General features: G+C 35.8%; 1 protein-coding gene across 4 annotated transcripts in view; it reads left to right on the top strand.

The window, feature by feature from the left end:
- The window catches only part of faf (ubiquitin carboxyl-terminal hydrolase-like faf), a 1,099,079-nt gene that overhangs the window by 478,197 nt on the left and 594,712 nt on the right, over window positions 1-26,170 (top strand). For all 4 annotated transcript variants that reach the window (XM_090401226.1, XM_090401227.1, XM_090401224.1 and 1 more), the window contains 2 exons: window positions 4,553-4,713; window positions 16,616-16,724. In XM_090401226.1, coding sequence (XP_090257352.1) covers window positions 4,553-4,713; window positions 16,616-16,724 — 270 coding nt within the window. The remainder of the gene's footprint in view (window positions 1-4,552; window positions 4,714-16,615; window positions 16,725-26,170) is intronic.

Raw genomic sequence — 26,170 nt, 5'->3', positions numbered from 1 at the left:
CTGCTATAGTCAAGCATCTTTTTTTTTCGGCTATGAAGAGAATACATACATGTTATAGAGGAACACAACACAGGCAATTTTTAGACCTAAGTTTAATCGCTACTGAAAAGACATTGATGATGGAACTGAAGGAAAAACCTTCATTTTATGATAATGTGTTAACACAATTCCTAAAGAAAAACAGAAGATTGGAACTTGTGTTTAAATAAAGTATGTAAAATGAGATATTTCAGCCTTTCTTTGATTCAGTCAGGAAAAATTATAATTTTCCAAGTGATTAATTTTTCCATTTTCTCTGTGAATTATATATGGCTGTATTTAAAAATTGTATTAAAATTCGAATTATCCAGGTCTTACTCTAGTATTTGCCAATGATACTCTGTCCTCACCAAGAAGTATAAACACTTTGTTTCTCAGAAAACTGGCACACATGCAGCATAGTTATTGTTCGTTTGACCTTTATGCTTTCCATATTTAAAATTATATTAACATGTCATGTTTGCACCTGGGTGTCTGTTTTTCCTTTATTCCCTAGGAGGTAGTAGCTTTTAGCATATAATAAATTTAGTTTAATCCTTTATCCAAGTGTGAGCAAACAAAGTTGGCGCCTGAAAGTATCTTCAGGACTGGGGTAAGGTGGTACAACACCAGGGAAGTCCTTGCAAAGGTGGAGCAAGCCACCAACACTCCTATCTCAGTATCTCCCATAATGCAAAACACATCTCCTTGCGGATATCTCTAATGTTATGCATTAAGGGAAGGGCCACAACCCAGACTAGTTTCGACCTTTATTGAGGTCTCTTCAGTGGGAGGCAGGCCCAAGTGGAGATACCAGGCAGAAGCATTAGCTGGTCATCTCTACCTATAGGAGTTGCCAAATGGTGTGCCACCCTTTTTTAATAAATTACTCTGGATTTAGAGAAAGATGGGCTCTGAACAACAACTCTTTAATTATAACCATTCTGTGTATATACAGTAAAAATTATATATACTTATCTGTAAAATTGTGGCTATTGTCACCTTTGAAGTAACCTCCTTGTTCAGCAATGCAGTTAAGCTAGATTGTGCCGCTGTGATTGACAATATTTCTAGACCTTTTCTTCCTTTTATTACTGTCAGCACATGATGTTGCATGTCAAAAAATCTGCATGTAAGGTTTTCAAGTTTGCAGTCTAGTAAATATGGAGGATGGTCTTATTTATTTATTTTTTTAAAATTTTTTTTTAAGCTTCAAACTTGAGGATAGCTATTGTCATGTGTGGGGAACAACATTGTTCCCCACACATGACATTGTGCTTATGCTACAAAAATTCTATTTAAAAAAGCAAAAAAAACTCAAAAATAGTTAATTGTGATGAAAGATCAGAACAAACATTAAGCTGCCAGTGGTGCTTTTATCTTCATCCAAGATTTGTGACAACAGCTTGGTAGAAAATTTTCTCATTCGTTCACAGTTGTCCATAAAACTTTTCCTCACTGTTTTCTGTTTGAAGTTAATTCTTCTACCATTAACCATTTGCTTAATTGACTATGGACCAAACTAACTTATATATTGATCCTATACAGTAGAGGTTGAGGGACCTACATATAAGCACATCAATGCCATGTGTGGTGTGCAGATAGGGATTGAGATTGAAGTTTATTGAACTACAAAGCTTCAAATTGTAGTTGTTTGGGAATACTTTTGGTGGGAATCTGTTCCAGAAGACAAAAGGGGATAGGATAAAAGAGGATGAATAGAAGCAGGGTCAGTGTATTAGCATTTGCACAGTAAAAGAGTGCTGGACAGCTGCAGCTTGTGTATTAACAGGTGAAACAAAAAGTGAAGAAATGATGGTTGCCAGTTCACTGGAGCAATTACCATGGAAGTCCTAATAGAATAGACACAGTGCTGAAACACTGTGCCTGTGAGATAAAGATTGAAATGAGGATGTAAGAGAGGGATCTATGAGCCTAATTGCTCACCTCTGAACGGCATCAAGAATTTTAAGGGAAGTTTTAGATGCACCATCCTAACGTGAGTAATATTCTAAACCTGGGTGAATTTGGGATTTGTACATAGTGAAGATTTGGTTCGGTGTGAATTTGACTCTTGAATGAAAGAGAGTGCTAAGTTTCTTGGATACTGAGGAGGCTAGTGATGCAATGTGATGTGTGTATGCCTGGAAACACTGGAGGTAAATGTTAGTCCAAGCAAAAAGATCTGATCTTGTCTTTCCTGCACTCTTTCCAAATTTTCATATGTTTGATGGGTTGTCAGTTCTTTCATCATTCCTTACACCATCCCATCCCTCTTTGCATATCTTATGCCACTTGAGAAATACACTATAATAAATGTAGTTTAATTCCTTTATTCAAGTGTAAGCAAACAAAGTTTGTGCCTGAAGTAGCTTCGGGACTGAGGCAACTCATGGTAAAGGTGGACCACACTCTCATCACTCCTTGTCTCAGTATCTCCCATAATGCAAAGGGTTTTTGTTTTACAAAAACCCTTTGAGGTGACAATATTCAGTAATATACAAAAAATATTTTTCCAAAATAAAATTATGAAAATTTCTGTATTTACCCACAAGTATTTTTAGTGTATTTTGCTTATCAGTAAAATCGGTATACAAGAGGTTTTTGAATAAAGTCCCTTGAATACATGATTTTACATTTGCTCATATGAGGGGGTAACAGCAACAGCCATGCCTCAGTTAACTTCATGGGCTACAGCATTGCTATTCATTACCTACCTCCCACACATACACCCAGGACCTGGGTGACAGCATCAGCCAAGCCTCTGTTAAAACTTCATGGGCTACAGCATTGCTATTCATCACCCAAGCTTCCAACCGGTTTTGACCTTTATTGAGGTCTCATCAGTGGGAACCAGACCCAGAAGTGGTGATACTAAGGCAAAAGCAATGGAGAAGTCATATTTACCTATACGAGTTGCCTAAAGATGTACCACTTTATTATTAAATTGCTCTGGATTTAGAGAAAGATGGAAGTTTTTTTTCCACTTGATTAGACTATAATAAATTTAGTTTAATCCTTTATCCAAGTGTAAGCAAACAAAGTTTGCACCTGAAGTGTCTTAAGATTTAATAATAAGGTGGTACACCTTTAGGCAATTCATATAGGTAAATATGACTTCTCCATTGCTTCTGCCTTAGTATCACCACCTCTGGGTCCGTCTCCCACTGACAAGACCTCAATAAAGGTCAAAACCGGTCCCGATAGTGGCCCTTCCCTTAATGCATAGCATTATACATGTCTGCAAGGAGATGTACTTTGCATTATGGGAGATACTGAGATAAGGAGTGATGAGAGCTTGGTCTCCCTTTACCATGAGTTGCCTCGGTCCTGAAGATACTTCATGTGCAAACTTTATTTGCTTACACTTGGATAAAGGATTAAACTAAATTTATTATAGTCTAACTAAGTGGAAAAAAACTTCCAAGAGAAATACACTAGACCGGTGGTTCCCAAACTTTTTCAGTTAACTTCCCCTTAGTGTATCAGGATTTTTCCACAGCTCCCAAAGTTAGAACATAGGCCCAGTACAGTAATGAGGGTATGAAGTGCGTGTGGCAAGCGGCTAACTTGTGCCCACCCCCCCAACCCAAAAATGACAAAAATTTTGAAAAATTTAAATGTAACAAGTTAAATTTTACTAAATGTATTATGTTAAATACTTACCATTAACCCCATCAAAATGAGTTGCAGTGTGTTGCAGAATTTGTGTCTAAAGTGGAGTATTACTGAAATTTAAAAATACGACATAAAATAGTGGACTTATATATCTATTTATTTATTTTTACGTTTTGTGCCCCAAACCTAGTTTGCACCTGTCGCGGGCACCTCTTTCGCCATGTCCTCGTTATGGCACTTCATAGGCCTACCTGACAGTTGTAGTGCACAGTTGGTGCAATTATTTCAGTGAAAATGTTGGAATATTTCGTGGCTTTCCAGTGTGCCACTGCGCACAATTTGGGAACCACTACACTAGACCTTTTTCATGGCATCATCAACCATAAACTACTCTTGACTTGTCTAGATTTTCGCTTTTGCTTAACTTTGCACAAATCTTGATGTTAGCATGCTGTTCTAAATTGTGTTCACTGCAAGCATACATGCATATTCAAACTACCACAGCTTGTAAACTATCAGTTTGATTGTTTTGATAGAACTCAAGACAGTAGCACATAACATGAACTTGATTTTGCCCAACTTTTCATATACTTGATAGTGTGAGGAGAATATTCACACCTCATATAGCATTTCATTCAGAATACTTGCTCTCATTCCCCAAGTAAATTAAAGATGTAATGAAATACATTTAGCATCTTTCTACTGTGAATAGAACTGAATAATTACAAAATAAATAAATGATGATGATGATAATAACATTCATGACAAATAAGCTGTGTGACCATTTGGGAGTATTCATGTGTTTAGTGCAATGTAAAAAAGAGTGCAAGTGTGTAAAAGTTTAACAAATCTTAATAGTGTTTATGTAGTCATTCTGATTGATAAAGTTTAATGAATATTTTCTTGCTGTTTTCAGACAAGTAAACCTGTTGATCCAGAAGAAATCCAGTTGTGCAAAGAAGCTCTGGAAGTTTTGTCTATAGCAATAGCTCTTTGTCCTGAAGCATTAGATATTCTAATGAAAGATAGAGCATGGCATCTGTTCATTATTGACCTTCTACTAATTTGTAAAAACAGGTAACTTTTTTTTTTCACCTTGTACAATGGTAAAAAAAATAATAATAAATAAAAACTGAACATTTTATTTGACATAGTAATATAATCATATCAGAATAAACAAATCAAAGAGTAAATCCCTAAACTCTTTTTCTTAACCTCCATTTTTGAGACATTTGTCCCATCAATGATTTAAAAAAATGTCACAATTGATCATTGAATGCAGGTAACAGTGTTACCTGCAATCATCACACAGCATACCAAAATCTTTATTGAACAGTGCCATGTACATATGGATACTGTACATTAGCAATTTGTAATATTCAGTCTTTTTTTTTTTTCATTTATCTAATATTCAAATAAGATTAATTATTTAGTGAAATTTGCATTTTTACTGTACCTGTTGTTAAGATATTTGGTATCACTATTTTTAGAATTTTAAATCACTTCCATGTTTATATATTAACATATCACCAGACTGTGTCTCGTGTGAGTTGTACCTCAAACAGGACTGCATTTTAGTGCTACAATAAAATATTACCTTATTATTTATATAACAAAGATAATTTAAATATAATTTCTAATTCTATTAATTACTCTGTTTTTCACTAAATATAGCATACATTGTCTGTGTGCTCTTTTTAAGTGCTACAATAAAACTTGACTTGATTTTTGTTGCACATCTGTAGTGTGGTGCTTCTAGGGGAGACATGTTTCACTATATAGTTGCATTTCATTCTACTGTTAAACTCCCAACACACAAATTCTGTTTGCATACACACACTATGTATATACAAACAGAAAGTACTGGACAAATCTTGTGTCCTGCTAGAAGGTCAAGTATAACACAAGTTGATTTGTCTGTTCCCCTCACAAATGTGTAGTAAATCATTTTTACTAGATTTTATGACTTTTGCAGATGCTCTGTTTGTCTAAGAAGTAAATAATAATAAAAAAAGTCTTGAACCATAAAGTAAAAAATGAGAAAGAAGAATTACTAGTTTCTTTAACCCTTTCACACTTAGAAATTAAAAACAAATAAGAAAACAAGTGAAGAGTCTGCAGAGGCTGTGTCAAAGACGTTTTGATGATGGTATCAGCATCTAAAAGCAAGAAATAACTGACATTAATGTCTGGCAAAGTTGCTGGACTGTTGATTAAAAAAAGACTTCTGTGCAAAGTATATTATTATTCTTATACAGGCACCCCCATGGAGTCCTAAGACTCATTGCAGGAGACTCAATCTATCATACCTTTCCTTGAACCCATTAACAGACAAAGCATTCACAACTGACTCTGGCAACCTTTTCCTCTCATTTACAACTATAAAATATATACACGTTTACAACAGAATATTATTTAATTTCAGTCTGAATATTTCAGACCATCTTCAGTGGCTACATAGGAATAGTTTTAAAAAACAAGAACAAGATTAGCTGTAATATTCAGACTGAAATATTTGGCAAATTAAATAATATTCTTGTGAACGTGTATATATTTTATAATCCTAATGTCACAAGTATCTTTAAAGAATCATTTACAACTCTCTAACAAAAAATCTAGTCTTTATACCCTACTAACCATACTTTTATTCAACTCTCAGGGATGATCCCTTGTTCTGGTCTCTCTAGCCAAGTGCTGAAACATTTCCCCTGCATCAATCCTATAAAGTCCTTTAAGCAACTTAAATGTTTTTGTCATTATCAAAGAAGTTCTGCATTCCACACACAAACCCCAATCTATCCTGCATTCCACAGACCACTCACCATCTTGGTCACTTGCCTTCGAATCTTCTCCGCTGCTTCCTCATCCGCAAGAAATCCAGAGGACCAGAAATGAGCACAGTAATCCAGATGTGGGCATATCAAAGCTTTATCAAGAGGAATAACAACTGCCTTTATCTCTACATGTTAATGTGTTCTTCAATACCCAAGTCATCTTAGCAATATGCCATCTAACTTTAACTCTCTGTTTATCACCACCCCTAAATCTCTAGTTTTATCTATTTCCTGGAGTACAGTGCCAGCAATGTGATGCGTAGCTTGTAATCAACTTTTCCCGAAATGCATAACTTTACATTTCTCCACATTAAACTGATACCCATTATCTTTTGCCCATACTGACAGCCTATTTAAATCATCCTGCAGGCTTTTCACATTACCTTGATTAACTATTATTCTATCTAATTTTGCATCATCAGCAAACAACTGAATATTTCCTTTCAGGTTATTTCCTATATCATTTATATACAAAATAAACAGCAATGATCCCAGCACTGAACTTTCCGACACACCACCAGTCACCCATTTTTCACCTTGATTTTGCCCCTTCATATACCACTTCTTGATATCTGTCCAGCATCCAACTTCTTATCCACTTATCCCCATTTGCTTTAATTTGCATAACAGAGTTCCATGTGATATTCTGTCAAATACCTTTGCAAAATCTAGAAAAATAATCGTGTAGCCATTTCCTTCATCCAACTCAGCTGTTACTCTATTATAAAAAGTTAGTAAATTGCTAAGGCATGACTGACTCTTCACAAAGCCATATCGACCTTCGTACAGTATCATATTTTTATCTACCCATACTTGAATTCTCTTTTTGAACATTTTTCTAGTACTTTTACCATAACGGCTGAAATACTGATTGGTCTATATTTGCCAGTACAGTCTTAGAACCTCCCTAATGCAAGGGAATTTTGCCCCTCCCCACATTCTATCCCTGTAACTACATCTACTGTTAAGGCTAAGTCTCACTAATGCGTATAACGTTTGGTGAAGTTGCACTAACCAGTGCCAACTGACTAAATATCACTGGCTGAATTATGAAAATAAGACATTTGGATGTAGGACCATTGTTAGGGTATATGCTGCTCCCCCCCCCCCCCCCCCCCCCACACACACAATTTAAGAAAATATGTAATTTTTAAAGCATTTTTGATGGTTGAGATACAATTTTGCTGGATTTTGTAACTCTTTAATCGTACTCCTAACATTGTTATCATTGCTTAGTGGGTTATTCAACTGGTTGGGTGTGCATTATGTAAATAAATGGAAAGATCTCTTCAAGTAGAAAGAAATGCAGACATAAGGATTTCTAAGGTATGATCCACAATGAATTTGCCTATTGTGGTGAAAGTAAACAGTAACAGTGACTACTATCCTTAAGAAAGAAAACATTATCACTCTATGAAATAACAATATAAGTAAATACTATTTTAGTTTTCTTTTCATATCCTTTAAATCATAAATTTTTCCTGCTAGCAAAGAATGAGTACTGAGAGAGAGAGGCAATCATTTTGATTTAAATTCGGTCAGTGTAAAAAAGCTTCACAACTTTCTTTAAAGAGGCGTTCATATTTGAACCTGCATCTATGAAGTAGAATAGCTTTATCCCACTGGATATTATGGTTAGTGGTAATACTGTGTTGTGCTAGACCAGACTTCTGAGGTTTGTTGTAATCAATATAATATTGATGTTTTTTAATTCTTTTTTCCACAGAATGGCCAGTTTGTCCAAAATAAGAAACATCACATTACATTCACAAGGAATTTTGTAAACGCCAGCCAAAGACAGAGATGACAGTTTATCTTTTGTAGAAGGCAATAAGGAAGACATTTTGTTGATAGGAATATAAGTGGAAATCAATTGGTACTTTTTTAAAATTCTACCTATAGGTTCTGAGATTCCTGGAATGTAGGCGATTGGAACTCTGTGAACTGTTGAAGAAACCTTAGGTATTGGAACATAAGATTCAATTATCTGTTGGATTTGATTATGGTGGTAATTATTAGATACCATTAACTTTTTAATAATGTAAAGTTCTTGTTGTAAGATTTCTGGAGAAGAGCAAACTTTATGTGCCCTATTAATTAGAGATTTAAGAATGCCAAATTTTTGAGATGTATGGTGAGCAGGCTTTTTATGAATGTATCTGCCAGTAAATGTGGGCTTTTGAAAGACGCTTGTACATAAGGTACCAGAAGAAGTGCAAGTAAGCAGGATGTCCAAATATGATAAAGTATCAGAATTTTCCTTTTCCATGGTGAATCGGATACGAGGATGAAGGCTATTTATCTGTTGTAGAAAGGTGGAAAGCTCATCTTCAGTATGTGACCAAATGACAAAAACAGTCTCTTCGAATTGTTTCAAAAAAAAAATAGCCAAAGGTGGACACAAAGGACTACCCATGGCAGTACTTTCAACTTGTTTGTAGAACTTGTTTTTCCAACTAAAATAACCTGAATGGATAACAAATTCGAAAATTTTTGCAATAAGGTTCAAAGCTGTATAACTGAGAGGAGACCTCCACATAGCCTTTAAAGGAATGCGGAGAACCGACCAGGACTTCTGACCTAATGTCCAATCCTCACCTTCTCGTGGTGCACCCTGTTAGGTATCTACTTGGATACTGAACGGACGAGGATGGGCTGGCAATTTGGGATTTAGCCGACCAAATTGTATTCTTATTGGTTAAACCAAAATATAGAATGATGGTATAACATGACAAAATTTCATGCCGACGGGGGCGTCGCCCGGTTAAACAAGGCCCCCGTTGTTTTCGCCAGGGAACCAGGGCGAACAGCGAAAAGTCAGCTACTGGAACAAATCTGATAATAAACCCCAACTCAACATCACCAGAGTTAAAGATTGGTACTATCAATGTAAGAAACATGAATGGCAAAGAAATGGAGCTAGCTAAGGAATTAGATAAGTACCAGATCTACATAATAGGGGTGACTGAAACAAAAAAGACCAAAACTTGTGAGATCTTTCTGAGCAATAAATACAAAATGTTATATTCAGGCAATGACAATCAAGGAAAAGGAGGAGTAGCCATAGTATTCAACACAAAATACGAGGCTAATCTGCTTGAATGGCAGTCAGTCTCAACTAGAGTAATGTGGGCAAATATGAGAATGGGGAACTGGACAATGAGACTTATTTGTGCCTATGGTCCCACAGAAGGTTCTACTAAGGTAGAAGTGGAGGAATTTTTTGAGGCTTTAAAAAATGCAACTGACACAATGAAAAATAAAAAGTTGGTCCTTGTTGGGGATCTAAATAGCAGAGTAGGAAATGATTGTGAGACATACAAAAATATTTTGGGAAAATTTGGAGAAAAGAGCAAAGCTAATAATAATGGCAAATATCTGATGGATTTCTGCTCAGGACATGGACTGGTTATTACTAACACCATGTTCCAACATAAAAATGTGCACAAATTCACATGGAGAGAAGAGGCTAGGAATAAGAAAAGTCTCATTGACTATGTTATTGTTGATAGTGATGTTTTCTCCCTGGTGCAGGACACCAGAGTGTACAGAGGATTTGAAATTGGAAGTGATCACTATTTAGTCTTGAGCAGGATAAAATTGAATTTCATATTGAAAAGAATAACATTTAAGAAAGTTTTAAAGCGAATAAAAGTTGAGCAGCTCTCAGATGTGAACTGTAGACTAAAATACACAAAGATTATTGAAGAAAAAATGAAATAGTATGAGAACAGGAATCAAACCTTGGAGATTCAGTGGCAAACTCTGAAGAAAACATTGATTGATTCTGCCAGAGAGGCATGTGGTGAGGTTATCTGTAAGGATAAAAAAATCAGAACTCTCTGGTGGACACAGGAAGTTAAAGAGGCAGTGAAGGAAAAGAAGAAAGCATATCAAAAGTTCCTGGCAAATAAGTCAGCTTTTACTCTTACAGAATACAGAGACAAATGTAAGAAAGCTAAACAGTGTGTAAAACTAGCTAAACAAAAGTCATGGGAGGACTTTGGCAAGAATATAGAAAATAAATATCAAGAAGGTGGCAAAATATTCTGGAGGTTGTTGAAGAAGCTTAGGAATGGAGGAAAGAGTGCTGTAAAAGGAATTAGAGATGATAAAGGTGAAATGAAAACAGGAGAAAAAGATATCCTTGAAGTATGGAGTAATTACTTTGAAAAACTGCTAAATGAAACAAGCAGTGATGACAGCACAGTGGTAAAAAACACTGACCAGGCATGCAGTCAGGAATACATATCCATACTAGAAGTAGAAAAAGCCATCAAAGGATGTGGAAAGGCAGCAGGAGTAGATGATATTCGACCAGAAATGCTGAAGTATGGTGGTATAAGACTCTCACAGTTGCTGCACTGCATAGTTCAGAAAGCCTGGACAGAGGGACAAATTCCCGATGATTGGAGTAGAGCTCTCAAAGGGATATAAAACTGCATGTGAGAATTACAGAGGTATTTCCCTACTGAGTGTTCCTGGCAAGATCTATGCAAGTATACTTGAGAAACGGTTGAGAAGAATTGTGGAAGAAAAGCTTGGTGAAGAACAAGCTGGATTCAGGCCAAGAGGCTGTCAGGATCAGATCTTCACTTTACGACAAATAGTCGAGAAAGCATGGGAATATAACAAAGATCTGTATTTAAGTTTTGTCGATCTGAAAAAGGCATATGACAAGGTGCCAAGAGAGAAGCTATTCAATACGCTTCAGTTATATGGTGTCAATGGGGCATTATATCAAGCAATACTTAGTCTTTATTTGAGTTGTAAGTCAGCAGTTAGAATTGAAGGAAGTACAGGAAGATGGTTTAATGTTAAATCTGGTGTGAGACAAGGATGTACATTATCCCCTCTGTTATTCATTATCTATATGGATCACATTATGAAGGAAAGTGGTATTAAACATGATATCAAAATTGGAGATGTTAATGTCAGCTCTTTGCTTTACTCGGATGATGTTATACTTCTAAATAAATCTGCTACAAGTCTGCAAGATTCTCTGACTAAATTGAATAGCTGTTGCAATAGATATGGTATGAAGGTCAGCAATAAAAAGACAAAGACAATGAAAATAGGCAGAATTATTGAAAATGTCAACTGTGTTGTGAATGGAGAACCTGTGGAACAAGAAAAACATTTCAGCTATTTAGGAATGATTTTTACTGAAGATGGTAAATTAAATATAGAAATAGACAACAGAATCAGCAAAGCTGGTATGGTGGGAAGTCAGTTGAATAAATTCATATGGAATAAGAGAGAAATCAGTCGGAACACTAAATTAGCTGTGTACAAGACAGTGTTCAAACCCTTATGGATCTGAGAGCTGGGTCAGAAGTAAAACACTTGACCTAAGACTAGAGACCACAGATATGAGAGTCCTGAGAAAGGTTATAGGCATGAACAGATGGCATCAATGGCAATATCATATTAAAAACGAGGATATTAGGAATGAACTTGACATTGTCAGCATCCAGGAATGTGTTAGCAGAGCTAATCTCAGGTGGTATGGTCACTTAAACAGAATGGGCGAGGAAAGATTAGCAAAACATGTGTTCTCTGCCAGGTTGGCAGCAAAACAACCCAGAGGAAGACCAAGATATAGGCAGATTAATACGGTACAAAATGCTTTAGACGATAGAAATATAAGATCTGATAATGTTGGAGTCTTGACAAGTAACAGACTGATTTGGAGGAAAATTGTAGATAGGAAATTAATAATGATGTAATTTTTTTCATGTAGTACTGTCGTGTCCTGTGCACCCCTTGAGGGTACATGGCAGGAATTTGATGATGATGATGATAATCTTCATATAATAAATTGACTGTGTCGGCTAATGGGATATTGGTAAACAGAGATACAATGTCAAAACCGACTAACAACTCAGACTCTTCTGTGGAAAAAAGAATTAAAGAACATCAATATTATATTGATTACAACAAACCTCAGAAGTCTGTTCTAGCACAACACAGTATTACCACTACCCATAATATCCAGTGGGATAAAGCTATTCTACTTCATAGATGCAGGTTCAAATATGAATGCCTCTTTAAAGAAAGTTGTGAAGCTTTTTTACACTGACCAAATTTAAATCGAAATGATTGTCTCTCTCTCTCTCTCTCTCTCTCTCGAAGATCTGGGAGACTTTTATTTTATGTAATCATTAAAAAACTAATTATCTCAAATATTAATTATTTATTAATTTCTTTCATTTCCTAGCTTGTGACAACATTGTATTTTAATAGGTGATCCACCAAATATTCATTACTTGTATTCTATTCCTATCTGTTTATAACACTGAAGATGTACTATTATTTTTAGTACGAAATCTCTACCTTATTTATTAATTAAAGTTATTACTGTGGACTTACATGTTGTTTTTAATAATTATAAATAATTATAATATGCCATAGGTCCCTCTAAAAATAAGATCCAATAATTTTTGTGTATGTTAGTCTACAGTTCACATCTGAGAGCTGCTCAACTTTTATTCGCTTTAAAACTTTCTTACATGTTATTCTTTTCAATATGAAATTGGAAGTGATCACTTCCAATTTCAAATTCTCTGTACACTGGTGTCCTGCACCAGGAAGAAAACATCACTATCAACAGTAACATAGTCAATGAGACTTTTCTTATTCCTTGCCTCTTCTCTCCATGTGAATTTGTGCACATTTTTATGTTGGAACATGGTGTTAGTAATAACCAGTCCATGTCCTGAGCAGAAATCCAACAGATATTTGTCATTATTATTAGCTTTGCTCTTTTCTCCAAATTTTCCCAAAATATTTTTATATGTCTGACAGTCATTTCCTACTCTGCTATTCAGATCCCCAACAAGGACCAACTTTTCCTTTTTCATTGTGTCAGTTGCTTTTTCTAAAGCATCAAAAAATTCCCCCACTTCTACCTTAGTAGAACCTTCTGTGAAACCATAGGCATAAATAGGTGTCATTGTTCAGTTCCCCATTCTCATATTTGTCCACATCACTCTACTTGAGACTGCCTGCCATTCAAGGAGATTAGCCTCGTATTTTGTGTTGAATACTATGGCTACTCCTTCTTTTCCTTGATTGTCATTGCCTGAATATAACATTTTGTATTTATTGCTCAGAAAGATCTCACCAGTTTTTGTCTTTTTTGTTTCAGTCACCCCTATTATGTCGGTCTGGTACGTATCTAATTCCTCAGCTAGCTCCATTTCTTTGCCATTCAGGCTTCTTACGTTGATAGTACCGATCTTTAACTCTAGTGATGTTGAGTTGGGGTTTGTTTTCAGATTTGTTCCAGTAGCTGACTTTTCGCTGTTCGCCCTGGTTCCCTGGCGAAAACAAAGGGGGCCTTGTTTAACCAGGCGACTCCCCAGCCAGCATGAAATTTTGTCATGTTGTACCATCATTTTTTATTTTGATTTAACCAATAAGAATACAATTTGGTTGGCTAAATCCCAAATTGCCAGCCCATCCTCGTTTGTTCAGTATCTAGGTAGATACCCTACAGGGTGCACCACGAGAAGGTGCAGATTGGACATTAGGTCAGAAGACCTGTTCGGTTCTCCGCATTCCTTTAATGGCTATGTGGAGGTCTCCTCTCAGTTATACAGCTTTGATCCTTACTATTTTGACAGTGTTTTCAGATGCTTGTGAAATTCTTGACCAGTCACCTAGAACAAAAATGATATTAAAGGAACTGATAAAATCACAAGAAAGAACATATCTTAAAACCCTTTAACCCTATGTTTCATTAAATTGTAATAATTCATTCTTTTTCTTTTAGGATATACAAGTAGACATGTCAGAGGTTTTGAAGAAATTCTAAGACACTGAGGTGTCGGTCATCAAGTTTTTTGTGTTGCAAGAAAAGTCTGCAACTGATATTCACTAAACTTTGTGTAGTACTTCAGAGGATTATGTCCCAGCATATCCAACAGTTGTCAGATAAGTGGCCAAGTTTAAAACTGGGTATCCTGAGACAACAGATGCTCCCCCCCCCCCCCCCCAGATCAGGAAGACCTTTCACAATGATCACACCTGAAAACATTGATGCAGTGCATGCCATAATCCTTGATGATAGACAAATATCAGCTCTTAAAACATTGCAAAGACTCTTGGGATATCCACAGAACAAGTTGAGATCGTTATCCACCAACATCTGGACATGCAGAAACCCTCAGCAAAGTGTTTGAATGCTGAGCAAAAGAGAGAATGTATGCTGTCATCTCAAGGGATTTCAGGTCATTTTGAGAAATCAGGCGCAAATTTTTTGGCTCATTTTGTGACTGTTGATGAAACATGGCTTCATCAATATGACCCAGAGATCAGTCAGTGGAGTGGAGGCACAACAGTTCTCCATGGCCAAAGAAGTTCCAAACCCAAAAGTCAGCAGGGAAGGTTTCTGCTGGACTTTTGGGATATGGATGGTGTAATCCACACCAAGTACCTCAAAAAAGGTGAAACTGTTACAACAGCAGTTTATTCAATAGCCCTCAATGTATTTAAGGAGTTACTGAAGGAAAAAGGCTGCAGGAAACTAGCAGAGGTGCGTTAGTTTTTCAAGGCAACACATCTGTTCACACTGCTCATCAAACACAACAGAAATACACAACTTGGGCTTTTAATGTCTGTATCTCCCATCCTATTTGCCAAACCTGGCCCCACCTGACTATTTCCTATTCTCAAGTTTAAAACAACACATAAAAGGAACAAAATTTACAACAGATGATGAAGTCATATCTGCAGCTGAGGACTGGTTATTCAATAAGGGAAAGACGTTTTTCTCAGAGGATTGCAAATGATTTATTAGAATTGTAACTTACACATTATTTCTACATATTCCTCACAAATTGTTATAGGGAATGTGTAGAATAATGTGTAGGTTACATGGTTCTACCGCAATTCCTTCATAGTGATTATCACAACTTTTCAGCACATCTTCATAAAATATGTGTAGTGTTTTAGTAAGAAAAAATTAAATTTTTTCCTTACCAGAAAAAAAAAAAATAATGCAATTTTTGAATAGTATATTCCAGATTGTTCATAAATCTGCAATATATTGGGGATGGGGTAAAATGTTGGTAAAGACTTCTTGATTTATCCTTATGTGTGTGTTATTTTTTATTTTATTTTTATTATTTATTTATTTTTGCATGTACAGGGTGTTCGGGATAAATTTGACATATTTATAATTAATTATATTTTTCCGTAAGTTACATGTATTAACACACACTTCTCTTCATTTAAAAGTTTGGACCCTTCTTCATTCATATACAAGATGTCAGAAAGGATGGATAGCTGGAACCCACCTGAATCATGGAAGAGAATAACTTGTATCATGATGATTCGTGCCCGCCATCAAAATAAGGATATTACGACTGCTGCCCAATGCTCCCTGAATACAGTAAAAACAATCAGGCATGAACTAGAGACTTGCAATGGTGACTACGAGGATGTAGCAAGAAGAAAGATCCCTAGCAGACAATCTGATTGCGTTCGTACAGCAGAATTCCTCGCAAATCTGCAGGAACAGGTGTTGAAGAACCCTGGCATTGGAATTCGGGCTTTGTTCGTGGAGTTGCTAACTGTAGTCAAGCCCTGGATAACAAGGGTAGCCAATGGTAGGCCGTATGTATGGCAGCAGGATTCGGCCCCTTGCCACACCTCTGGGAAAAGTCAAAAATGGTTGTCTGAAAATTTCTACGACTTCACCAGTCCAAATGTTTGGCCTCCAAACTCCCCAGACCTTAACCCCATGGATTATTTTGTATGGGGCGCAGTTGAAAAAGACACCAATCGCACTTCCAGTAATACAAAAGCCCAGTTAATGGATAAAATTAAAACAGTTTTTGCGGCCCTTCCCAGGGAGACTGTAGCATCAGCTTGTTCGAGGTTCCGAAGCAGAATTGAAGCTGTGATCGATGCTAATGGTGGTTATTTTGAGTAAATCTTGTTGATAGTATTGTAATTAACTCTGCCTGTAATGTTTTTTTGTCAATTCATTAAATTTAATAGATACAAAGAAGATTTTCTTTTTCCTTACGAAACTGTCAAATTTATCCCGAACACCCTGTATATTACTTAGCAGATTCTACATTTTCATTCTGCTTTAAATTATTAATCTAAGTTAATTTCATGCTTTTCTTTTTCAGATCAGTAAGACTGTCAGCTGCTGAACAGTTTTGTGTAGTTGCAACAAAATGTTACCCTGGCCACCAGTCTCTTGTTTTCTTTATCACATTACTGTTTACACAGCTTGTGGTAAGTATTCATTTCCTTAATGGATTAAGACTAGTTTATTTGACTGATGTTTGACATTTTCTATCCTTAATTGAAAGAATTAAGGATATAGTGCACTTTAGACTTTAACATTTTATTTACTTATTTATGTAAATCACACACATGTGCATGCGTGCACAAGTTTTCATAGAGAGAGAGAGAGAGAGAGGAAATCTATTAATAATCTTTCTTTCTAGAAATCTGGGAATTGTAGACTTCGGGAATACAGCAGTTTGAACTGTAAATGGACTGGGCAAGTTCTGGTGCAAGCTTAGTGAAAATCAAGAGAAGCACAGATTTTGTTTCATTATAACCTAATCTGTGGATGTACTGAAAACACAATGTAGGAACACACCATTTGTGAAAATTATTGGTATGAGCCTGTGTGTGTGAGAGAGAGAAAGAGAGAGAGAGAGAGAGAGAGAGAGAGAGAGATATCATCCAGTAGTGGAACTATTTATTTTTAACAGCATCAGGAATTTAGGGAGGCTTTTCATGTGCTATAAACCTTAGAATACTTAGAACAGTATTCTAAGGTTTGGCATATTTAGGTTTTATAGCATTAGTAGCTGGGTAGGTGAAAAGGCCACCAAGATTTTTGCAGGCTGAAAAATCTACAGATATATACTTGATTGGGCAAAATCAATCCAAGAAAAGAAATCTGGTCTTGTCCTGATAAGCTGAGTATTATCAAAAAGTAAGGGAAGGTAAATTAAACTAAGAATGTTTTACAAGAAAAGGAAAGGACTGTGTTTTCATAGTACTAATGGTGATTAAAAAAGAAAAAAAAACTCAATTGAAGAAATGGTATGGAGAATGTTGTTTAAAGTATTGGCAGATCTTGATGCTTAGGATGTTTAAACACTTCATGATTTACCACAAATGAGCAGATGGAATGAAGACTTCTCTTATTTTCAAAACTGTGAATGGCATTTGAAGTGAGCAAGAGAAGGCTATTTGTATATTGAACAGAGAGCGTAAGCAACATAAGTGTTTGAATCTCTCCTGCATTGGATGAGAAATTTGGGAGGGGGTGACTATCAAATTCAAAGTTAATTTTTTGGTGGAGGGCAGAATAATCAGATGTTATGACTAGAGTGAGAGTGTGTTCAAATAAGAGTTCAAGCTGCAAATAGCAGACATTGGCATCATGGATTTTTCCAATATCAGGCAAGGCTGTGATGTTCAGGTAGTTCTTTAAAGATACAAATAACAGATATCCAATCAGTCACTTTGATATGTTATGCTGGACAATTGGAAGATTGAATATTATGTCAGACGTTATTTAACTCATTTTAGTGAAAACAGACTAGACAATATGGTTGAATGTGAAGAGAAGAGACTTTTATATCATATTCTGGTCTGAGTTAGCCAGAGAAGAGTTGATATTTGTAAATATCTGTAGTAGAGTAGTGCAGATTGTCTATAATATTGGTATGTAGACCCATCATTCCAGTGATACCATTCCTTAAATATAGTAAATAAATATTCCCTTTCCCAGATTAGTGTCTAGAATTAGAAAATGAAAGTAATTTGGACTACAAATGCTGAAAATGATGAATTTTATTCTCACTGAAGAGTATAAAATCATCTACATTAATTCAAGAAAATTTAGCATACATTTTTTTAAAAATAATTTTATTACTATTATAATTTGGAAAGCACTTTTAGCAGGAAATATATCTGACATAAGGACACTGAGATTCTATATTAGGGTAGATGGGAAAGAGAAGACTCCAATGTTTTTGCATTCTTTGAATTGAGATGTCTAAACACATTAACACATTCGCTGCCAACTACGAGTATACTCGTAGTTGGTATATGAGCCACACAAGCCAGCTACGAGTATACTCGTATGACGCTTACCGCCGGCAACGAGATTACCCGTGGCTTGTGGAGCTGGCAGCAGAACCGTGTATACTCGTAGAAGGTATATGCTCCGCACAAGCCAACTACGAGCATACTCATATGTCACTTACTGCCGTCAACGAGATTACCCGTACTGACCTTGAAGAAGTGAAATTACTTGGCATGCGGGAACAAACTATGATGAAGTAGCATGGCAGCGAACGTGTTAATGTACATGTACTTCCCTTTTATCTGAAAGAATCAGACAAGTATTATGGATAATTGAGATGGATGCTTCATGTGGAAGTTTGCTGGCTGTGCTAGAAACTTGGAGATTTTGCTGGAATTACTGGAGATGCTGATTCATATTATTTATGTTGTACCTGAATGCCAGCTATGTTTGTGAAATATTGTAGCATGTACCTTCATATCTTTTGGCATAATTCTAGTATTAAGTTGGCATCTTTAAATCAAAATTTAAATTTTGATACATTTTGATTAAAAAAAAAAAAATTAAGCACCAAATTCCATCAAATAGTGTGTTATAGTACATGGGGGTCCCAAAAGTATATGAAATTTGTTTTTGTATTCTTCTAAACAGAATGGGAGATGTTCCATTCTGCTTAGAGGAATACCATTCTAGAACTTTTACTTTAAGTTTACTTATGGAAATATTGAAGTCTCAGTAATTCTGAATGCCTGCAAATTCATTAATGCAATATTAATGAATGCCTTTACAGCCATTCATTAATATTGCATTAAGCCAGTCTAGCCACATGCATTGGAAGTTTGTACTCCAGCTGTGTGATATTAGTAAAAAATGTTCACATGGACACTATATGAGTAAATTTATGCATCTCATGTTTATTGACATTGCCACCCTAGGTGAACTTAATGCTTTGTTGAAGAACAATAAAAAAAAAAAAAAAGAAAAGTTGATGAAGTATTTTTATGAGATTAATGCAGAAGAACTTTATCACTATGTATCTGTATGGGAAGGGCAGCAGGGAGAAAGAGTGAGAGTGTGGCTTGAGAGTAAGATAAAAGCAAAACAAGCAAGTTTAATACATGCACAACGAGCAGGGGCAAATTGTTTCATGTTGTACTTATCTGTGTGTACCCATGCTTTCTATTTGCATGTCAGGCAGGTACACTGCAAATTGTTGTATATGCATCCATTGAAACCAAAACTCTGTCGTGTGGGGGTGGATGGAAGAATCTGTTTGTTTCAGTATCCAATAATTAAGGAAAATTCTATATTTGGTTGGTATAGTTAAATAACTAAAAGATGCAAGGAATTTTATGTGAACCTATCTTACTGAGGCATGAACCATATGTGAATGATTGGTATATTTAAGGTGTGATTAGAAATGCATTTGTTAGAAACAAACGGAATGCCAATAATTTACAGTTGTCAAATTATGTATATCCAGTGTGTTGCTGTAGGATGGAATGAATTAGTCATCCGATAATCTCTGGACATTTATATTCACATTTATGAATGTCCAGTCCTGAGGCGTCTCAGCACGGTGAAGTAACAGAAAAAATTTACTCCACTTAATATTGTTGTTGTTGCCTCCCTCCAGAAATGCATAATTGAGACGTATGAATTTTATTCTCTTTCCCTTCTTACCACTGTTTTGTATGCTATGATAAGTTTTATCATAATTGGCGTTTCTTCATGTAATGTTTTAGTCTTTTCATTTTAAAGGATTGTAGAAAAATTTGTTCTTGTGTTCAATAATTTCAATAAACATAATTTCAATATATATATATATATATATTTTATTTTTTTATTTTTTTTTTCTCCCATCATAACCCTTGAAAGAAACTATTAGTTTGCATGATATCTTCATGTTTTATTTATAGGACAGTAGTCTCCCACTATATCATACTACTGAAATGAAAGTGCCAACCAAAGCTCCATAACATCATTGTCATGCTAAAGGAATTTCACTCTAGTAAACTATCCACTATACCTGAGTGTGAAACCACTTGACCTGCTTAATGAAGGCCTGAAGTGACTTGAAACAAGTTTGTTGTTTGATCTTCAGAGCAGGCTTTTGGGACTTTTTATAAAATGTCCTATAGGCTTTCAACTTTTCATGACTGGGAGTCACATAAAAAATTGTGGGTTGCATTGTAAATAGTTTGCTGTGATATATTAGGCTACTATGCTACTACTTCAGTGATTGACTAATGAGATATTTGTCTGACTGGGCGATCCAGCAGAAAATTTTTCAAACCCTATAACATATAGTTTCTTTTTTTGTAGGGAATCGCTGTACTGAGAGGAGTCGACTGCACTGAAACAATGTTAAACCTTGTCATGCCCTATTTCTGCTGAGGACATGGATTGGTTATTACTAACGCCATGTTCCAACATAAAAATGTGCACAAATTCACATGGAGAGAAGAGGCAAGGAATAAGAAAAGTCTCATTGACTACGTTATTGTTGATAGTGATGTTTTCTCCCTGGTGCAGGACACCAGAGTGTACAGAGAATTTGAAATTGGAAGTGATCACTATTTAGTCTTGAGCAGGATAAATTTGAATTTCATATTGAAAAGAATGACATGGAAGAAAGTATTAATGCGAATAAAAGTTGAGCAGCTCTCAGATATGAACTGTAGACTAAAATACACAAAGAGTATCGAAGAAAAAATGAAAGAGTTTGAGAATGGTAATCAAACCTTGGAGATTCAGTGGAAAGCCTTGAAGAAAGCCCTGATTGATTCAGCTAGAGAGGCATGTGGTGAAGTTGTGTGCAAGGATAGAAAAATTAGAACTCCATGGTGGACACAGGAAGTTAAAGAGGCAGTGAAGGAAAAGAAGAAAGAATATCAAACATTCCTGGCAAATAAGTCAGCTTGTGCTCTTAGATAATACAGAGACAAATGCAAGAAATGCAATCAATTGAAGTAGAAAAAGCCATCAAAGGCTTGATATGTGGAAATGCATCAGGAGCAGATGATATTTGACCAGAAATGCTGAAGTATGGTGGTATAAAAGTCTTACAGTGGCTGCACTGCATAGTTCAGAAAGCCTGGACAGAGGAACAAATTCCCGATGATTGGAGTAGAGCTCTCATAGTACCCATATATAAAAAGGGAAATAAAACTGAATGTGAGAATTACAGAGGTATTTCCCTACTGAGTGTTCCTGGCAGGATCTATGCAAGTATACTTGAGAAACGGTTGAGAAGAATTGTGGAAGAAAAGCTTGGTGAAGAACAAGCTGAATTCATGCCAAATAGAGGCTGTCATGATCAGATCTTCACTTTACGACAAATAGTCGAGAAAGCATGGGAATATAACAAAGATCTGTATTTAAGTTTTGTCGATTTGGAAAAGGCATATGACAAGGTGCCAAGAGAGAAGCTATTCAATACGCTACAGTTATATGGTGTCAGAGGGGCATTATATCAAGCAATACTTAGTCTTTATTTGAGTTGTAAGTCGGCAGTTAGAATTGAAGGAAGTACAGGAAGATGGCTTAATGTTAAATCTGGTGTGAGACAAGGATGTACATTATCCCCTCTGTTATTCATTATCTATATGGATCACATTATGAAGGAAAGTGGTATTAAACTGATATTAAAATTGGAGACGTTAATGTCAGCTCTTTGCTTTATGCGGATGATGTTATACTTCTAAATAAATCCGCTACAAGTCTGCAAGATTCTCTGACTAAATTGAATAACTGTTGTAATAGATATGGTATGAAGGTCAGCAATAAAAAGACAAAGACAATGAAAATAGGCAGAATCATTGAAAATGTCAACTATGTTGTGAATGGAGAACCTATGGAACAAGTAAAACATTTCAGCTATTTAGGCATGATTTTTACTGAAGATGGTAAATTAAATATAGAAATAGACAACAGAATCAGCAAAGCTGGTATGGTGGGAAGTCAATTGAATAAATTCATATGGAATATGGAATAAGAGAAATTAGTCAGAACACTAAATTAGCTGTATACAAGCCAGTGCTCAAACCAATTTTAACTTATGGATCTGAGAGCTGGGTCAGAAGTAAAACACTTGACCAAAGACTAGAGACTGCAGATATAAAAGTCCTGAGAAAGATTAGAGGCATGAGCAGATGGCATCAATTGCAATATCATATTAAAAATGAGGATATTAGGAAAGAATTTGACATTGTCAGCATCCAGGAATGCGTTAGCAGAGCTAATCTCAGGTGGTATGGTCACTTAAACAGAATGGGCGAAGAGAGATAAGATAAACAAGTATTCTCTGCCATGTTGACAGCAAAACGACCCAGAGGAAGACCAAGATATAGGTGGATTGATACGGTACAAAGCGCCTTAGACGATAGAAATATAAGATCTGATAATGTTGGAGTCTTGACAAGTAACAGATTGATTTGGAAGAAAATTGTAGATATGAAGTTAGAAATGATGTAATTTTTTTCATGTAGTACTATCATATCCTGTACACCCCTTGAAATACATGGCAGGAATTTGATGATGATAGTTGTTTTGCAATCGCAAACTAAACATGTAGACATAAAGAGAGCTCAAGCAGTCAAGAATTAAATCTCTTCCTCAATCAGTGCATCTATTTGTTTTGGTAAATTATGAAGACTACACCCATTTCAGGAATAATTTCTTTTATTTCCCAACATTTTGACCTTCATATTAAGACAAGCTATATTTCCTTTCAAACATTATGCCAAAATGGCAATGCTTTGATCAACCATTATTCTACTGACCTGACCTCTAGTGGGAAAAAAACTACATCAAAACTGTATACTATTTATAACATCATCAGAAAACAAATTCATATAAATATTTATTATCCAACAAAATTGGTGGTCTAATCTACAATTTAACATAGGTGTTTGTTATATTAAAGCTAAGATCCCATATTACTATAGTTCTAAATATAATTAACTCTTAGACCAAAAGGTTATGTGTGTAAAATATGTGCCATCCATATTCTTCAGATTTTTAGCTCACTGTTATTGTTAAGAGTAGGGGTAGTGGATAAGAATTTGACATGCCTCTTTAAATTTATGCTCATACCATGTTTTGTTGTGATGTAAACAACAGGTGCTTTTCCAGTCTGTTCTATGTAGAGTAGTATTCAGAGCATGATCAAAAAGGCCATTTAATTTGGCATTTATGCTAATTTTTTGGATAGGAATGGTGCATCCTGTTTCACCTATATAGAGCAAATTACTGATGCAATGAATATGGTATACTCCAAGGTGGGCCAGTGGTGGGAGTGGATCTTTGGATGAGTTGAATAAGTTCTTTAATTTTGCAGGAGGTTTAAAGGTGGCATTAAGTTTGTATTTCTGTAGTATTCTGTTTATTTAATCTTATATATTCTTTTAATCTATAGAATGGCTACAGTTTTATTGCTATCTAGTTTATTTTTGTTTTTAAGTGGAGTCTTTTGAAGAATTTTGTTGATAGTATTTTTGCTGTGACCATTTTTCAGGAAGGTATTGCTGATAACTTTTATTTCATGTTTAATTTTTTGCTCACTAAATCCCTGTTTTTTGCCACTAAAAAACAGGGTTTTAAAAATTTTGCAAATTTTTAAATCCCTGTTTTTTAGTGGCTTAACAGCACATAGTTTTTGTGTTCGGTGGTGCCAAGAGCTTGTGTATATGTTGGCCAGTATGTGTAGGCTTCGGTAAACAGTGAAGGAAAGACTGGTGAACGGTCGTGCTATCGGAGAGCTCCTGAGAGATTTGTGTTTTTTGTTGATTTATTGGTGTTTTGGATTCAATTTAATGGACTTAAGTGTTTAATTTTGGTATATTATTAGAGCTTTATTAACGTGGTTAGTGTACTAAAGTGTTTTATAACATAATCTATGTTGGAAGTCGCCGCTAGATGAATTCGTAATGAGTAGTGTTCGTGCAAGCTCCAGATAATATAAGTATCATTTTCATTTATCGATACAAATTACTTAATATTGTGTAGTTTTGTGTTTTGTTTGCCTTGCGTATTTTAGTGCGTCTATTTTTGGTGTGTTATAACGTTTTATTTGACAAAACACGTTACAGATAAATATGGCACCTGTGCGTAGGAAAATGGCGGCCAGTAATGAAGGTTCGCCATCGTTATCAAAGAACGGTAGCATAAAAGAAATGAGTCAGTGTACTAGCTGTGAAATGTATGCTTTGCGGAGTGCGGTCGGAGTGTGGTTAGATGATGATAAAGGATTGAATGTGTGTAGAAAATGTAGGGAGAATGCGGAATTGAAGTGTATTTCGGATCGTGAGTGTGATATTTTTGTCAACCTTCAAAATGAAGGAAATAGGGATATGACAAGAAACGGCAAGGTTGTACATGAAAATTGTGAGAGTGTGAATGTAGAAAGTATGAATGATAGTATAAATGGTTTCTCAGAGAACAAAAAAGATGAGATAGATGCATTGAGTGAGATCGCGTTGTTGAATAGTGCAATAGAAAGAGCAAAACAGCAGCTAGAGTGCATGAACAAAAGTAGACTGAATGAACCAACCAATAATAAAAGGTATGACAGGAAAAATAGACGTATGAATGTGAACATGAACAAAATGAAGGATAGAGTGCTGTATGGAGACTCGTTAGTACGAGGTGTGTTAGTAGAGGATTTGACAAAATCGTATCAACCTGGTGCGACCATAAAGGACGTAACTGCGTCTATTAGAGAGCAAAAGGAAAGGGTGAAAGAAATGATTGTTGTGGCAGGTACGAATGATTTGAAAGGAGATAAAATGGAAATGATAGAAGACCTGAATGAATTGCTTGAGGTAGCAAAAGAAAAGAGTGAGAGAGTTAGAATGATTAGTCTTTTGCCACGGTATGACAGTGAAATGTTTAAAAGGAGGGCTATAATTGCAAATGACTTTATGCGTGGGTTATGTATGACGAGTGGTGTGGAATTTGTGGATGTGTGGAGTGAGTTTGATGAGCGAAAGGATCTATATAAGATGGATGGCTTGCATTTGAATGGTTACGGTGTAAGAAGACTTGAGAAAGTGTTGCTGAATGTAGTGGATGTGCAAATTCAGGGAAACTAGATTTGTTAGGGAGGGGGGGTAGAGATACAGTCTTTATGGAGGCAGTTGAATGTAAGAATGAATATAATATGCCAGAGCAAATAAGGACAACAAATCAGAGTGGGATAGTTAATATAAGGCATCAAGGTAGGGTTGGGGCTAATGGGGGTCTTAAATTCATGTACACTAATACTAGGAGTATTAGGAACAAGAAGGAAGAGTTTTTGGCCATGGTTGGCACTTCCAGACCACATATTATAGGTATTAGTGAAACATGGCTGACTGTAGATGATATAACTAGTGGGATTGAATGTGATGGGTATAGTGTGTTCAGGAATGACAGAGAGAATAAAATGGGGGGAGGAGTATTGTTGATGATAGCTGATGAGCTCCAGCCAAGGAGAATAGAAGTTGAATTGCAGGATAGAGAAAAGAGCACATTTGAGGCCATTTGGTGTGAGATTGTGGCTAGCAGAACTAAATATACAATTGGGTGCTGCTATAGACCAGGTGATGGAAAAGATGGTGGTGACAGTATGCACAAGCAAATAGAAGAA

The sequence above is a fragment of the Typopeltis vanoorti genome, chromosome 12 (assembly GCF_054136105.1).
Source record: "Typopeltis vanoorti isolate ZY-2024b chromosome 12, IOZ_Tvanoo_1.0, whole genome shotgun sequence".
NCBI classification, from domain to species: domain Eukaryota; kingdom Metazoa; phylum Arthropoda; class Arachnida; order Uropygi; family Thelyphonidae; genus Typopeltis; species Typopeltis vanoorti.
This window is presented reverse-complemented; position numbering and strand designations above follow the sequence as displayed.